Raw genomic sequence first — 17,773 nt, forward strand, 5'->3', positions numbered from 1 at the left:
AGCGGCTCTACTCTGAGTCCCTCCCGGATGACCGAGCTTCTCTCTCTAAGGGAGAACCCAGCCACCCTGCGGAGGAAACCCATTTCGGCCGCTTGTATCCGTGATCTCCCAGCCTCACTCACCTCCCCTGACCGCATATCACTGATATCATGTACATCTCCATTACATACCTATATTTTGAATATATTTCAGTAAACAAGTAAAATGCAACACATATTTTTGTACATATTTCAGACAAATCCTATCGGTATTTGTTCTCACTGGTTGCTGAATTTAGTGGATGGTAGAGAAAGATCAGCTGCTGCTCACCTGCAAGGAAAGAATCTGAACCTCTGATTTTGTAAGTGTATGGTTTTTGAATCGAAAGCTAAATTTAACAGACAAAGAAAGGAAGGGGCCTTGTTCTGAGATCTGGGCTCAGTGACAGAAGTTTTCATAAGGGTGGTTCAGTGGTGCCTCTGGGCCAACAGGAGGCCACAGACACAGAAGCAATGCCAGGTTTTCGTTGTGATGTAATCTGATAAGAGCTCAATATTTCACCAAAACTCTGCAGCTTCAGCACAAACTGACAGACCATCAGTTAGGAAACTAGGACTCTTGCTAAGATGTTCCATGTTTGTTAGTTTTCATAAAACCGTCTGCTGTGACAGCAGCTTTTGTAACAGTGTTTTTTTTTTTCAGATGATGCTAGAGGAGGCCCAGCCAAACCCAACCTGGCTTTAATTGCTGGTGCTGCTCTGCAGAGGTTTGGTAACAGAGACGAGTATTTTTATCTCCTCAGAGTGAGAAGTGTCACGTCCTCAAGGACATTCCATCAGGCTCAGATGAAATCCTTCTTTTCTGGGTTTTGGTTCAGGTTTTGATGTCAAACCGTTACAAGACTGGATACGGACAGCGTTCTCATTTTAACAGAACCGAAATCTTCACTAGCAGAAGTTCAGCTCAGAGCCCAGAATGAAGCTCAAAGATAAAGATTTTAACCACATAAAGCAATAATTCTGGATATTATGACCATAGAGATAAGAAACTGAGGAGGATCTCTGTCTAAGACCAACCCGGCTTATGTTTCATATTTAAATCCATAGATTAGACCAGATAGATGAAATTCAATTCACTGTTAAATAAACTGGACATAAGCTGTGTCAGACGACGTTACAGACGACTTTCTACCAACAACCAGGGTCTGGAAACAAAACTAAAATATTCCAACAACATCGTTAAATGGATAAAACTAAAGAAACAGCAGGTGGAATTATTTAAAAGGCCATTTTTAACTCAGTACAATAATCATTAACCTTAGTGCTAAAATGTCCAGCTTTACTCCAGACATTTCTCTTTGTGGGTTAAAACCTCCATCATTAGTCATATAACCTTTGAGTAGCAGTGGCACCAGAGTGGAGCCCTGAGGAACCCCTCATCTGGTCCTTATAAATACACAAACAAAAATATCTGACAAATCAACCGATATGTTGGTTTAAGGTGAGGAAGGTTGGATGAATCCCAGTCTAACCACCATCTGAACCAGTTTAACCTGCAGGTCGTTGAGCTCGTCTCTGTCCTCCAGGTCCAGCTGCTCCGCTCTCTGTAACTCACGTCTCTGTTTCTTTAACTCGACCACATGAATCAGGTCTGTGGTTTTCACAGCCTCAGGCCTGTTGGGTTGAATTCAAACCCCTCATTCTGTACCAACGTTTTACTGACCTGCATCGTTTCCACATGGTTACCCTGTAATGTTTTGTCTCTCTCTGCTGACTCGTCCTTTACAAACCCAAACCGACTCAGTCTGGTGACGGCGGAGCGGCTGCTGTGGAGCGTTTGTAATGTTTGGGGTTTCCATGGCTGTTTATGTGTCCTGTGTGCAGGAGGCCCCTCCAGGCAGCAGCTCTCAGCATGAAGCCGTGTAAACCGCTCGGATCAGGCCGACACCTGCTTCTCATTGGGCCTGAGCTGCGGCTGCTGCTTTATACCTGAAAGCGCCGAGCGCTGCGATACCTTTGATCTTTACAAAAGCAGTAAAAATGCAGCTCCTGTGCAGACGGGTCATGTTTCCTTCAGCTGCTTCAAGCTGCTGCGTGGCTACCTGGAGATACTCACTGAAAAACCAACGCCAGCATTTCCTTCATCAAAACCCCTGATGTTAGTTTGGCAGTAAAGTTGTGTTTTACAGCTGATCAGAACTAATGGATTGATTCAGAGGTGAGAGTAATCCTCCATTCCTGTTGTAAAAGAAGAGGAAAGCCCTGCTGGTTGTTGTTTCTGGCTCATCAGCTGTTTTAAAGGTTTTCCAGGATCCGACTCCTGGCAGAATGATTTCCATGTAGCTGAGAGTTTGCAGAAGCTGCTGCTGTTGCAGGAGGGATGAGAGACCAGGGTCGTTAGAGGAAGAGGAGACGAACCATCCCTGAGTCAAGATGACAGCTGGGAGGATCAGGATGCTTCACAATCCAACATGGATGGACTGACTGTTTTTAACACATTTCAGTCTGATTTTACTGTCTGGTATATAAGTTCACACACGTTTAGCTTTGAGTTCCTGCTGGATTCCTGACTGACTGTGGCGACTAAAAGTATGAAATGGTGACACTAAAGGATCTTTGAACGAAGCCCAGACGTTCAAACGATACATTTCCGAACAAGAAGAAGAAGAATCTGTTACGTCCACTGCCCTCTAGGGGTCGCCATAGAGATCCATCTGTGCTCCTCTGTTTGCAGACCTGCCGTCACACCTGGAACCACTTCCTCCTCCTCATCAGTGGATCGGATAAAAGGTTTACTTTGGTTTATTGTTTTGGCCTCAGAAAGCCTGAAGTTTGTGTTTGTAAAGTCCTGAGCCAGTGGAAAATAAATAATGGAGATATTAACTTTAACTTCCTTCAGTTATCGGCTTCAGATTTAATATTCAACTTGTGTTTCACCCTGTGCCTCCCTGATTCATTCAGGCCTGAACCCGACTACCAACAGACACAACACTTCTCTCTAAGTGTGTTGACCTTTGACCCAGCTGGGAGGACCTCATGTTTGCATGTGGAGGTTTGGTGCAGGAGCTTCCATGCATATTTTATTCAACATAAATAGCCTGGAATCATAATTTCAGCTCAGAAACAGAATAAAGATTTTAGCTCTTGGTTTGAGGTTTTTCACTCTCTGGGTTTCCTGCTGTTCATCACCAAACTGGTTCAGCCTGGATTATGCAGAACATCCACTGATTCAGGTATGGATTATGGATTATGGATCATGGATTATGCATCTGCGCTGATGTTTCTAAATGAAAGTTTTAGACTTTTGCCTTCAGTAATAACTGGAAAACTCAATGTAGGAGAAGAACGACTGGTTTCTTCTCAGGTGCTGAATGTAAAAAAGCAGCTCTTGTTCCCAGATGCACCATGAGAAGCTCATGAATTCAGGGTGTAGAAATCCTGCTCTGTCTTCAGCACATCCCTGCCTGCATGACCTCACACAGGATCACAGAGCATGAATGAAACCTGCAGCTGGACGTGGTAGAAAAGGAAAGTGTTGCTGCGTCTCTCTGGGTGGCAGGTTGTGTTTTACGGCGCTCTCTGCAGAGGAAACGTCTCAGCTGGTAGAGCCTCATTTTCAGCTGTTTTAAAGCATCCTGAGCTCCCAGCAGGACACCAGAGGTCATTTACCAGTAAAACCAAACAAAAGCATTTTGTTTGAACAGATCAGCTGTAGAACAAAGACGGCAGGTTTAGTTCCAAACGCCGCAGAAGCACTAAATGCTGGATGAGTTTCTAGAGCAAATATCTTGAAATAAAACTACAACAAAGTAACTTTACAGCAAGATATAGAAGTTTTACGTAAAAATTCCTCAATAATGATTAAAAAGTTATATTTTTCTGGCAGATTCTCTTTTAACGATATTTTTCATAATTTAAGTGAAATAATACATCAGTATTTTTTCATCAATATTAAGAAATTATTGATCTATATTGTGTTATTTTGTCTTACTAAAAACTAGACAAAAAATATTTGGTAAGATTTTGTGTTTTTATAGTCAAGATGGTAAAGATTCATAACTTTTGACCTTTTTTCACACAGTGCAGAGTTGAACTTATTTCATGGTATTTCTGCGATAAACCAACACAAAGCAGAGCAGAGCTGTGAAGTGGAAGAAAAATTATTCATGTTTTTCTGTTTTCTTCATAAAGGTTCCCTTTACGCCAACGTCTTTAAAATGTTCACCTGTAAATGTCCAAAACAGACACAAACTGTCAGCTTTAAGTGAAATGAAAAGTTGTTTTACAACTAATTTACTACAAGAGGTGTAAATACCAACACAACAATTTTCAGAGTTTTTTCCTGCAAAAAATAATCCAATGCATAATTTTCCTTCTCGTTTGTCTCTAAGCATCACTTTCAGTTGTTCTGTCTCCAGATATCTAAGACATTCCTGGTGGTCACATGACAAAACAACAGACTCTGGATGCCGCCGGTTCTTTAACGTCTGTGATAAATAACCTGAAAACGACTCGGTGGAGAATTTTTCAGGTTGAAGCGACGTTGAGTCAGAAGTGAAACCTCAGAATAATTTCAGCCTCAGTTCTGACCAGAGAGATGCTGTAATTAGAGACAAACAGGCTGAACTTCACACCTCATGGATCAAAACTCTGATTTTAACTCAAATCTTCTCAACAAGATGAAACCTCTGGAAAAACCCAGGATGGTTTTACTGAGTGATTCATGTTTGGTTTGTGATTATGAAGATTTTTGGCAGTGGTTGATTATTCCAGATAAAATGTTGCAGTTCTGCTTTGCAGCTTCGAGCTGCTGCAGCTGCTGCACTTTGGTTTGGCTGCAGCAGAGCTGCAATTGTGTGACGCCTGCAGCACCAAGCAGCAGCAGCAGCAGCAGCATCATTATGAAAGAATCTCAGGACAAAGACTCAGACCACAGCCTGTTTACAACTAAACTGAACTTTACAAACATTTAAGGATCCAAACTAAACACGCTGTCAGGTTAAATTAGCGGATTAATTGATGTATTTGAAGAGAAATTAGTTAAAATTTCTCATTTTATCTGTTTGTGTTCATTTGAAATTAAACGAGCTCCAGCAGGTTGATCTTTACAGTTTCAGTGTGAAGCGATCCGTGAAGAGTTAAACCCTCCTGTAAGTCAGGATCCTGCTGGAGGTGGAGAAGCTCTTCCTCTCTCACTCCTCCTCCATCAGAGGTCGGAGCAGCTGAAGCTCCAAACCTCCTCAGATCAGCAGCTGAGCGGAAAGCAGCGGCTCCTAATTTATTCAACCATGAAGCTGCGCTCTTTTGCACGCCTGGCGCTGTCCTTTGCGCATGTTTGCTTCCTCTGCTGCTTTCTGGAGGCAGTTTGCGCTCAGGAAGCTGCTGAGTCTGATGCGCTCCGGAGGGGGTTGACATGGCAACACAACGGGCAGGTCTTCAGCATCCTGAGCCGCGGGGCCCAGTACAGACCCACCGGGAGGCGGCTGAGCGGCTCCCCGCGCCGCAGCGACCCGGTGCTGGTCCTCAGCAGCGCCAACGGCACGGCGGCGGGCGCTGCGTCCCGGGGGGCGCCGCGGGTCCCCGCCGCCAGCAGCTCCGCGCAGCTCCGCGCCGTGGCGCGCCAGCCGCCTCAGGCCGGCTCTGTCCCGGCCAACAGGGAGGACACGATGGTCGGAGATGACCCCTACAACCCCTACAAGCGCCACGGCTACGACCCCTACTACAACTACTTTGACACCTACCACAGACCCAGACCCCAGACCCAGCCCCGGCCCGGATACGGAACCCGGTACCACCAGAACGGTCAGAGCAACGCCGAGCTTTTCCATCTGCCATTTTGAGTTTGGTTTAATCAATGAATCCATGAGAGTCAGACTGGTTTATCTTCTATAAGTTAAGTTTCTGTCTTCGGTGGATTTTTATGTCTTTCTCTCGTGACATTCCTGGTGATGAAAGTTTAAATTCCTGCTTTTATTGACTCATTACTGCAGCTCAGGCCCCAATCAGCTCCAAGCTAAAGACAGACAGATGTTTGACTTTATGCTGCACCGCAAACCTCCTGATCTCTGCAGGACCACAGATTTATCCTCACCAGCATCTTTTACTGAACCGTTACAACAGCATCAAAAATGATAAGAGAGGAGCTCAAACAGATAACATTTTAAAAATGAGCAAATAGTGACGTGAAGAATGGCTGTTAATGTTTAAATGAGTTTCTGAGCTGGAATCAGAGCAGCAGATCTGATGGTGAGAGAAAATCCATCCTGAGATTCACTAATAAGAAATACAACAATTTGACTTTCTATAGTTCAACCAATGAATCTAATTATTAATTTTAATGTAATTTTGTGTCTGAAAAGTGAATCAAACCAGCTGAGTTTGTGTAAACATGAAGAGACCAAACCTTCTGATTTTGGTTTATATATATTTACATTAATATCAAACATTTTAAACATTTAATGCTCCAGTTTTTCCTCTGGTTCTTCTCTGACTGCAGAAGAAGAGAAACGTTTTTCTAAATGACACATTTTAAGTTTTAACTTGTATAATTCATCACGAAATATTGAACGTTTCTTTATTTTCACTCAAAAGGGGTTTACAGCGCCCCCTGCTGGTTATAGAGCTGTTATTGCAATGTTTCCATCCCAATCTGTAGAACTGCAGAACCAGAACCAGAACAGCAGAGAAGATGGACCTGAACAAACAAAACAAAAAGAAAGAAAGAAAGAGAGAAAGAAAGAAAGAAAGAAAGAAAGAAAGAAGCAAAGAATGAAAGAAAGAAAGAAAGAAAGAAAGAAAGAAAGAAAGAAGCAAAGAATGAAAGAAAGAAAGAAAGAAAGAAAGAAAGAAGCAAAGAATGAAAGAAAGAAAGAAAGAATGAAAGAAAGAAAGAAAGAAAGAAAGAAAGAAAGAAAGAAAGAAAGAAAGAAAGAAAGAAAGAAAGAAAGAAAGAAANGAAAGAAAGAAAGAAAGAAAGAAAGAAAGAAAGAAAGAAAGAAAGAAAGAAAGAAAGAAAGAAAGAAAGAAAGAAAGAAAGAAAGAAAGAAAGATTGCATGTTCTTTTCAAAGCTGTAAGATTTGAATTTGGAGATTGATTTTATTTTTTTTAAAGTTATATTTTAACACTAGAAGGAACTGAGAAGCTGCAGCTTCTTCTCAATCATGTCTGATTTCATTTAAATCAGTTTAACATAAACTTGTTTCCTGTCATCAGCAGAAGCTTTAAATTTAACAGAAGAATCAACTTTCCTTCAGTCGTCTCCACTTTCTGAGCGAAGCCGTTTAAACGTTGCTGCAGATCCACGTCTGTTGCTCAGATATTTTAAAATGATCCTAAAGAAAGTTTTTCCTCACCTGAACTCCTGGCTGCAGGTCTCCCGGATCTGGTTCCGGATCCGTATTACATCCAGATCGCCTCGTACGTCCAGAGGTCGCCCATGTACAACCTGCGCTGCGCCGCTGAGGAGAACTGCCTCGCATCGTAAGGCTTCCTCTTCCTCAGTCATGAAGAGTTTATCAGTGAAGACATTGAAGGAGATGAAGTTCTTTAGAGCTCAGTTTGAGGTCCAGAACCAGTCCAGAGATCTGGTGTGGAAACAATCATCTGACTTTGAATGTTAATGAAACAAAGGGCGATGATGGAGTGGCTTTTTCTATGACTTATTATGTGAACAAACTTATTTAGGTTTGATTTCATTTGTGTTTCTTAGTGGAAACACATCGATTCAACTGACAGGAGCAGAATATTGACCAAGTTTTGCTCACATCTGTAATGAAAGCTAATGAATCTCAGAGCAGATTGTTCTTCTTCAGGAGCTCAGATCCTTCAAGGTTCACTGCAAATCCGTAAGACATCCGCTGGTTCAGAAATCAGGAATCAGATCAGCTGATATTCTGCAAAAACCTGAAAATCTGTTTGTTTTTGCTCTGCTGTGATAAAGGGACGACTGACACAAAATTCACCTCATTCTTAACTTTGAGACTTTTCAGCCAAAACACAAAACCAGCCAAACTCAGAATCAGCAGATCAGACTTTTTAAAGATCAGCCAGAAAACTATAATCATAAAGCATAAATATAAGGCAGTTGAAGCGTCTTTTCTTCTGCTGCTGCTTTAATATGAGCTACAGCATCACTAAGGACTGGCTGCTGATCCGTCTGAGCCAAATTTATGTTTCCACCAAAGAAAAGTGAAGAAAATAAAACTGAAAATTAGATTTGATCCTTTTATGTTTTTGTGAATTTGTTCTTTCGACATGGATCGCCTCCTCTCTGTTTTCCAGCTCGTCTCGCTACTCTGCGGATTACGACACCAGAGTTTTGCTGCGGTTCACTCAGCGGGTGAAGAATCAGGGGACGGCCGACTTCCTGCCCAGCCGACCCCGATACGCCTGGGAGTGGCACAGCTGTCACAAGTACGCACATCGTTACAGATTTCCACTTTAGAGATGATTTTATGGAGGCTGGAGGTAAAAAACCCACAAGCTTTGAGTTATTGTCCTGAAATTCTTCCATTAATGTGAAAACAATGTTATGTTCCACCATATAACGGAGGAAAATCTGAGTAGATTAATGCAAAAATATACAAAGAAGGATGTTTAGCCTCATTGCTAACATCACTTTCGATGAAAACTTTGTTCTAATCTCTAGGTAGTAAAATAAATATTCTGAAATTACTCAATTTAATCTCATTTAGAGCACAACTAAAACCAAGAGCTGAACATTTTCCTACATATTTAAATAAAACAACAAGGAACAGAAAATAATCAAATCTGACTAAATTAATCTGTTAATGATAAAACTAGAAACATTTTATCATTGATAGGTGAATCAGAACATGTCTAACATTGAATTAGCTCAGGTTCATGTGAGGGATCTTAAATAATCCGAAATATAAAACATGATCCAAAAATGTAAAAAGTAAAATCTGAACTCTGGCCCCTGAGGAACTCCAGAAATAACATTTTACAGGATCTATTTTTACAGTTTGTCAGTAAGGTTTAGCATCTTTCTGGAATATTTGTATGAATTTTTATTTTTATATTGACCTCTGTCGTGTTTGTTCAGCCACTTTCACAGCATGGATGAGTTCAGCCTGTATGAGCTGCTGGACGCTCGGACCTACAGCCACGTAGCCGAGGGCCACAAGGCCAGCTTCTGCCTGGAGGACACGTCCTGCGACCCGGGATACTACCGCCGCTACGCCTGCACCTCACACACACAGGTACACACACCTGATAAACCTCTGATTCTTCACTCTTATTTTCTTTTGTTTCCCAGAAACATTATTATTATAAACAAGAAACATTCAGGAAAAAATCAAACAGAGAACAAGATACAGACATGAATACAATGACAATTATTGAACATGTAAATTATACATTTATTATAAAATTGAGTTCCAGGGTTTGAAGTTAGCGCTTTAGCACTAGCTTCCACTAAATACTGCGTTGCTGTAGCATTTTAGGGCTAGCTAGCTAGTTAGTTAGCTGTACCCAACAGTCTGTAAAGGTGGAGGAATGAAGCAAGACAGTGTCATCATCAGACAGGTCAAAGTTCATGGATGTGATGGATGGTGGTACACTGTGGCGCCCTCTAAAGGCAGCAAAATGGAAGTAGAAGAGTCAGTTTTATAAAATAAGATTCTCCTGCTCAAACTGTAAACAAAGACACAATGTAAGAATAGTTTAACGTATTAAAATCTAAAGAAGTTGTTTTTGCTGCCGTTCAGGGTTTGAGTCCCGGATGTTACGATACCTACAGCGCCGACATCGACTGTCAGTGGATCGACATCACCGACGTCTCGCCTGGCAAATACATCCTGAAGGTGAAAATCATCTCTGATCAGGTGTTACAGTAGAGATCAGTGTCCAGCCTGTGAAATGTCTCATGTCCAGATTATAGACCTGTTGGCGTTCCTGTCCTCCTGCAGGTGACGGTGAATCCCAGGCAGCAGGTTCCAGAGTCCAACTTCAACAACAACGTGGCTCGCTGTAACGTTGACTACACGGGCAACGCGGCGCACATCTCTGGATGCAGCCTGACGGGGTAAAACGAGCTTTAGGGATTATCTGGCTCTGAACACAGACCAAAGGTTTGGGGCCAAAATACTGGAACCTGCTTCACTTCAGCCACGTAACAAACGTCTCTGCAATCCGTCGGCCTGTGGGGAAAACAGTTACACTGTCAAAAATTAACAGCAATAATTTGAGCTATTTATCCTGTTAGGAGAAAAAAAAATCTGTCATATTTTCACCATGTTATTTGTTCATTTATAGATCAAGCTAAATATTTAGTTTAGAGGTTGATATTTAGGTTGTAACTAAATATTTAACCTGGTAATTAAAGATTTAGTTTGGAGATAAATATTTAGCTCATAAACTAAATTTCAACCTGCTAATTAATATGTCACTTCCTAGATATTAATTTAGCAAGCTACGTTACTATTAGCTTGCTAACTTTTAACTAAATATTATAATCCGGAGAGAAATATTAAGCTCGAAACTGTGAGACGTAGAAATAAAAGAATAAAAGTGTGAAAATATACATCCATCCATTTTCTTACACCCTTGTCCCTCAGTGGGGTCAGGAGGTGCTGCTGCCTCTCCAGCTAATGTACCGGGTGAGAGGCGGGGTCACCTGGACGGGTCACCTGGACGGGTCACCTGGACGGGTCACCTGGACGGGTCACCTGGCCGGGTCACCTGGACGGGTCACCTGGACGGGTCACCTGGACGGGTCACCTGGACAGGTCGCCAGTCTGTCGCAGGGCAGCACAGAGACACACAACCATGCACACACACACTCACACCTAGGGACAATTTAGACAGACCAATTAACCTGACAGTCATGTTTTTGGACTGTGGGAGGAAACCGGAGTACCTGGAGAAAACCCACCATGCACAGGGAGAACATGGAGACTCCATGCAGAAAGACCGGGGCTGGGAATCGAACCTAGAACCTTCTTGCTGCAAAGCAACAGCTCTACCAACTGTGCAGCCCGGGTGAAAATATGACTGAAAAATTAACCTTGTTTTTTTTCTCTGTGACAAAATGAACATCAATAATTTGTGTGGCTGTAACGTTGCGGCTCTGCAGAGTTTCAGCTTAGAAACGTCCTGCAGGCACAAACTGGGATCTAAGATGTTATCAGATGCTGCAGGTTTTAGATAAAAATGTTCAATCTGGTCTCACCTGACCTGAGAACCTTCTTCCACATATCAGCGGTTCCCTAAACGGCTGAGGGAAGATGTTAAATTGGACGTAGTGAAACAAGTATTAACTTATTCTTAGATACAAACATCTTAACAAGTGAATTGTTAAAATTTCAGCAGGTGTAATCAGACATGATCTGTTTCTCATCCGTGTTTGTTTTGTTTGTTTTTGCAGGTATTGAGAAGAAGAATCCTTAAAATGAGCCTGAAGACAAAGTCAGAGGTCAAAGTTCATGAAGTTAAAGTTACACTCTGTTTACATGAGACCCAAAATATTCACTTATAATCAAACACCTGAAGCGGAGAGGTGACCCGGTTCTGACTGGACTCTGTTCTGGTTCCTCATATGGGTTCTGTATTACCTCACAGCTGGACTTACTGGTTTCCTGCTTCTTCTTCTTCTTCTCTTACTGGCTTTTATATTCTCTGCATTTACTGATGGAGTCTGATTATTTAGACTGTAGATGAAAAACGTTTTTATGGCAGAAATGAAAATTAATGCAAAGCTTTAAAACTATTATTTTATTCTAGTTTTTATTTGTGTTGGAATCCCAGGAAAATCTGAGCGTTTTCTCACAGAAATGTTTTCTTCAAATCTGCAAAAAAAAAAGCAAAAAAACTTTCCTTTATTACACAAAAACTTTTTTATCTGCATGTTTTTCTCTTGCTTTTTATATAAAACATGATATGTGATGTTTAATTTAATCATTTTAAATAATTTCTAGATATTTTTACAGGAAACTGACTCAAACTTTAATATTTCCTTTATGGTGATAAAGAACAGATCTTTGTCTTTTGGTGCTAAAAAACCAGCTTTTCCCTCTGTGGCTTTTTATTTCTATTAAATAACAGCTGAAGTCAGATTTCTGTGGATGTGTGTGTGTGAGTGTGTGTTTTCTGCTGTGGGGTGAGGAGTGCAGTGTGTGTTTGCCTGTGAACACATGAACCAGCTGGGCTGTAAACGGATTAGCTCCCAGTGTTTTCTTCCATCGCTGCTTCAATAAATTTGGCCTAAACGTGAACTAACTCCTGTGTGACTGGATGCTTTAGCAAAATGTTGTTTTAAAGAGTCGCCTTCTTGATGCAGACACATTTACACGCCTTAAACTTTTCACATTCTGTCACTTTAAAGCAATAAACTTCAGTGTTTTGTGTCAGACCAACACAAAGCAGCACAAAGTTAAGTGGAAGGAAAACTACATGGAGGTTTTTTTATTCACAAAGTCATCTGAAAAACTATAACAGAGTTTTAGAGCCACTCTAAGAAAACAAAAATAATTAAATAAGAATATAAAGAAGTCACTGTATTAGGAAAATAAAGTCAAAATAATAAAATATTGTTTTCATAGTTTTACAAGAATAAGTCATATTACAACTTTCCGCTGGTAATTTCATAATTTCATTCTCCTAAATTTATTTAATTGTTTTCTTAGCATGGTTCTAATATTCTGTCTTGCAGAAAAAAATTGTATGTCCATAAAATATTACATTTCAAAATATAAAGGTGTTTGCGAGTGTTGTGTGCATTAATGATATTTGATACTATGTGTAATGTAGAGGCAAAATGAATAAGAAACAAGCAGTGGAGGAAAACAGACTTGAGATGCTTTGGCAGGAACAAAAACCTTCTCACCATTAAATGAAACAACTAGTTAGCTATAAAGATTAACCACGGAGTAACAAGCAAGAAGAAACCGAGAAAAATTGAGCGAATCGTCCGGAAACACAACAAAGAAGAAGAAAACTCAGGTCGAGCTGGAAACTCTGGCAGAGAGAGAGTTTGTCTCCACCTAGCGTCCGGACGGAGGAAGTTCAGCGTCACTCAGCTTTAAAAGTCTTTCTAGCTGTTGTGTTCTACGTTTGTCACTAGGTGGCGGTGTTGCGTTGAAGCTGCTGATGCTGCGGCATCACTTTGTCTCATAAAAGATATAAATAAATATCACAAAGTTAACAATGTTAGGTTTAATCTTAAATCTGAAAAGCTGATGCAGATATTTATTAATCTAATAAAACGAGTAAATTAAAGTAATTAACCGCTTAATAAAGTCAAAAGTATACAACTGTTTTATTTATTCTACTATAAAGAAACCAAATAATATGTGGGGGGAAAAAACTATAAAAATGATTTAGTGTTAAGGATGAACGTGTCATGTTGAAATTTATTGATTACTTATCTGGGTTGATTGAATCAATAAAGTTTATTTAAATAAGAGTCGAATGAAAGTTTTATGAGAATTAAATCTGTTAATTTGGACAGTTTGATGATAATAAAGATTTAAAGTACTGTGTATGGTTTTATAACCGGGTTTTTTCATTCTAGGGATAACGGGTCCAAATAACGGTTCTCCTCCTGTCTGGCTGCCAAAGATCGTCTATTGTAACGATGAGTCACCCATAACACTAAGAAAAATAAAGCTCACATTTCAGCAAGCAGCGCCTTCAATTTAATTTAATGTAAATGCAGCATAATTAGGAAGGCAGCAGGAAAATATAGCAATGTTTGTATTAGAAAAATCAATTTAAAAAAAGTTTTTATTTTCTGGTCTGGCAGAAAAACAAATATTTCCTCACATTGTGCGCAAAACAGATGGGTGCCCACTCATGCCGCCCTGGGTGGTGAGCCATGTTAATCATGTCAAAAAATCATTGAACAAAAAATAAAAACACCACTGACTGTGATAACAAAATATGTGTTTTAGTTCACTTCATGTTATAATAATACAGACAGATCAAGATTTCGTTCTGGAGTTCAGTGGTGTTTAATTATGAGCAACAAAAATGAAAATAACTGAAAACTGATTAAATTAGTCCGTGTTTTAGACAATTTACGTTCATCCACAACTTTAGAAAAATCTTTGTTTTGTTTTGCTTATTTTTATTTTACAGAAATTGCATTTTCTTTAAAAACAATTCATGATAAAAATCATTTCAAATATGAAACAGCTTTTGTTATGAACGATTCATTAAACAATAGTTTTTAAAATATTTTTTGTCATGTAATTTATGTTTTATTAATCTTGATTTTAATTGTTTTCTTGCTGTTTTGCTCCTTTACATTCTTCATAATGAGATATTTTAACGGACCAGCTTCGGCGTCCCAAACAGAAGCAGCGCTCCGTGGTTGTGAAAACGTGTCGGAGTGAGCCCTCCTGTCCTGCGCTCCTCTCTGATTGGCCCATATGTCAAAGTCTTTGTGCTCGTGAAGACATCGAGGCGACAGCAGGGAAAAAAACAGCTGGATCAGCTAGCGGTTCCGCTGGCTCCTCCAGCCCCAACACCGGCTCATTCCTCCGGGTTCCCACCCTGACTTCGATACGGTACAGTCTTCCGCGGCTTTCTATGACACCCAGAGCGGGCAGCTCCAGGTTTCCCAGCCGAGCCGCCGGTTCGACCCAATTTTCCAGCAGCTTTCCCCGTTAGCCTGTTAGCTGATTAGCCTGTTAGCTGATTAGCCTGTTAGCTGATTAGCATGTTAGCTTAGCTGCTGATCCTGCTGGAGGATGAGCGGATTAAACCAGCTGGCAGCAACAATCAGGACAGATCAGAAGACCTTTACGGTCCAGCATCAAACGAGAGGCAGCTTGACTCTCATCCCGGCCTGAAAACATCCAGCTCGTTTTAAAACCGGAGGAAAAATTAACCTGGAATCACTGAGTGTTGCGTTCAGGTGTCTTAAACTTCTGTCCATTTAATGTAAAAACTTAATCTGTAAACTTTCCAGAAAAATATCTTTTTTTATTTAAACGGTAGATGCGAAAAGACCGAAAATTAAATCACTGAAATTATGTTTACTACTACAGTTATCATTTTGTTCTGTAGGAGAAAAAACGTTTAAATTTTCTTTTCTATTGGATGGAAGTTTATAAAAATATATGCTTAGATATTTTTCTCGTTCATGATCAGATTTCTTTAAATTCAGCTGCTGGATGAAACCAGATCGGATGAGTTTGTTTTTTTTTTGCTGCGGTTAGAAGGAAACTCGTCATTTCCAGGTTAAAACTCCAGGAAAACTACAAATCAGAACCTGCCCGTCCGGTTCGGGTCCGGTTCTGGTGCTGCGCTGGGTTTTTACAGGGACTTAAAGCTCCTAATTAATGTAAAGCTTTTAAACAGCGATAAGACATTATGACGATAACTTTAACCTGAAGCAGTTGAGTGAATTGTGCTGATTTGTGAGCTGCTTGGTTATTATTATGATTCATCTCCACACAGAAAATGCTGCTGATTGTTTAGAAGATTTAATGCAATAAAAGCGAAAAAAGGAAATTTTATTTTTACTTTTATAAGATATTCCATTTTGGGTCGTTTTTTTCTCTTTTAACTCTCATTGCTCCACAAATAATAATGTGTAAAAATCCATGTTGTTATGAATTTTTGACCTAGTCAAGAATGTGACACGCACATATAAATATTGATCTTTTCTCTGTATTTTTGTAAAATATATGTATTTTTATAAACTGATTTTAAAACTGATCGCTCAGACCTGAGCGGTTCCAGATCGGTGATCGTTTGGATCTCGGTTTGCTCTGATTCGTCCCATCATGTGATTTTTTTTAATAGCTGTTCTTACTGGTGGAAGCATTTCCACTGACAGAACCAGACCCAGTTGGTTCTGGTTCTGGTTCTCTCTCAGTGAGCCAGCCTGTTGTTCCTTTCTGTCTGCTGCGTTCAGTCCGGTGCTGGTTCTGGTTCTAGCAGCAGAACCTCTGACGCTCTTCTGGTAAAGTCCGGGTGGATCTTTCAGAACCGGTCCGGAGCCGCCGACCCGCCGGGCTTATTTTAGCTGCTGGCGGCCCGGCAGCCGGGCGGATCATCAGCTGTTCACATAAACACAGCGGCCAGATGTTTGCTCCCTCTTTCCCTCCGCTCTTATTTTCAGCATCCCGACCCAAACAGTTGTTATCCGGGCCGGCCCGGTTCTGTAAGCTGCATTTAGGGGTTTCAGCTCGGCGGTTCCTCCCACGCAGAAAGTAGCTCCACGGCTTCCTGAGCATGCTGCGGCCTCAGTGGAAGCTGGACAAGAACCAGAACTTTTTATTATTCTGTGGACTTCCTGCTGCTGCAGGTTCTAGTCCGGTCTGGTTTTCTGGACGGTTCTGCCATCCTGTGAGCAGACGTCTGACGCCGAGGTTCTGCTGGGTCTGTGAGCCCGGATAGAACCAGCGGTTGAGTCCAGAAGGACCCAGATGTTCTGCTCGGATCATCAGAAACGATCCTGGAACATCTGGATGTGATTCCAGGTCGTTTTGTTGTTGGGTTCTGCGGAGTAGGGATAAGTAGTCAGTAGCTGTCCTGTTGTAACGATCATCCCGTCAAGTTTATTTGTGTCGCACATTTCAGCAGTAAGCCAGTTCAAAGTGCTTTACATTATAAAAACAAATAAAATGGTCGCAGCAGGAAGACGGGTGACTGTTTGGCTCGTCTCAGAACTTCAGATTTTGTTACACCCATGCTAACTGCTACAGAAAAATCCACCAGTCCTGAACTGCCTGGTTCTGATTCAGGCTTTCTGGGTTTTTTCTGAATCAAAGCTTCAAATAATTTGCATAAAATTCACCTATTGGTGGATTTTCCTATAAATCATGTCTAAAATAACAGAAAATGAAGCTTAGAGTCTGAAATACTTTGGTTCAAAGCTACTTGTCTCACTGTTGGCTGATGTTTACAAACCAGCCAATCCAGGATCGTCTTTTATTTTCCTTGGTTCTGATTGGCTGAACCCTAATGAGTGGCAATAAGAAAGACTGACGGTGTTAGCTTCTGCTGTAGCGCTGAGGCGGGTCCACTGTGAATTAAAGTACTACATCATAGTTATGGTTACATAAATCAGATTAATGATTTAAAAGTAATTATGTGAAAAATTTCAACCACAAAGCTGCATTAGGTAGGATGTTTGTAAACGATTATTTTAACAATCGATATTGATCATGTTATTGATAATGCCCCGTTCGTTAGCAGATGCTAAAGCTAGTGAAAGAAAAATATGAGAGAAAATGTTGGTAAAAAAATAATTCAGTTCTTTTTTTTTTTTGCAAGAAAACATTTTATTGCTTAAAATATGAAATGATTCAAATATCACTTTTAATCTCAAGTTTGAAGGATAGAAAACATATTTTATTTCATGAATAGATATTTTATTTATTTGAATATACGGTACCTATAATATTATATCTATATATAAATACCTACATTTATATTTTAGATGATAAATAATTCTTATTTACTTCTAAATATCTAAATAAATATGTGATATAAAATAGTATTAATGTTGATATTTATATTATATCTAAATATTTATATCTAAATATTTAGATGTATTTAGTTATGTCTAATATTTACATCTGAGATGTAAATATTAGATGTAAACATCTTTCTGCTGTTTGACCTCTTGACCTCCGGACTCTAGCCGGGCCTCTGCGGTGCCGGTTTGACCCGGTCCTGGATTCTAGCCGGACCTCTGCGGTGCCGGTTCTAGCCGGACCTCTGCGGTGCCAGTTTGACCCGGTCCTGGATTCTAGCCGGACCTCTGCGGTGCCGGTTCTAGCCGGACCTCTGCGGTGCCGGTTTGACCCGGTCCTGGATT

The 17,773-nt window shown here is 40.5% G+C and overlaps 2 protein-coding genes across 2 annotated transcripts in view; both read left to right on the forward strand.

Annotated features, from left to right (window-relative positions):
- The first annotated feature begins 5,185 nt into the window (after positions 1 to 5,185).
- Positions 5,186 to 11,841, forward strand: lox (lysyl oxidase). The gene is made up of 7 exons (XM_008419492.2): positions 5,186 to 5,780; positions 7,350 to 7,458; positions 8,260 to 8,391; positions 9,044 to 9,200; positions 9,708 to 9,803; positions 9,909 to 10,024; positions 11,366 to 11,841. The coding sequence occupies exons 1-7, from the start codon at positions 5,267 to 5,269 to the stop codon at positions 11,370 to 11,372; spliced, it is 1,131 nt and encodes a 376-aa protein (XP_008417714.1). The 5' UTR covers positions 5,186 to 5,266; the 3' UTR covers positions 11,373 to 11,841.
- A 2,499-nt stretch (positions 11,842 to 14,340) lies between these two features.
- The window catches only part of sncaip (synuclein, alpha interacting protein), a 15,100-nt gene continuing 11,667 nt past the window's right edge, over positions 14,341 to 17,773 (forward strand). The window contains exon 1 of the mRNA XM_008419493.2: positions 14,341 to 14,507. The gene's annotated coding sequence lies outside the window, so the exon portion shown is untranslated. The remainder of the gene's footprint in view (positions 14,508 to 17,773) is intronic.

The sequence above is a fragment of the Poecilia reticulata genome, linkage group LG9, assembly GCF_000633615.1.
Source record: "Poecilia reticulata strain Guanapo linkage group LG9, Guppy_female_1.0+MT, whole genome shotgun sequence".
NCBI lineage: Eukaryota > Metazoa > Chordata > Actinopteri > Cyprinodontiformes > Poeciliidae > Poecilia > Poecilia reticulata.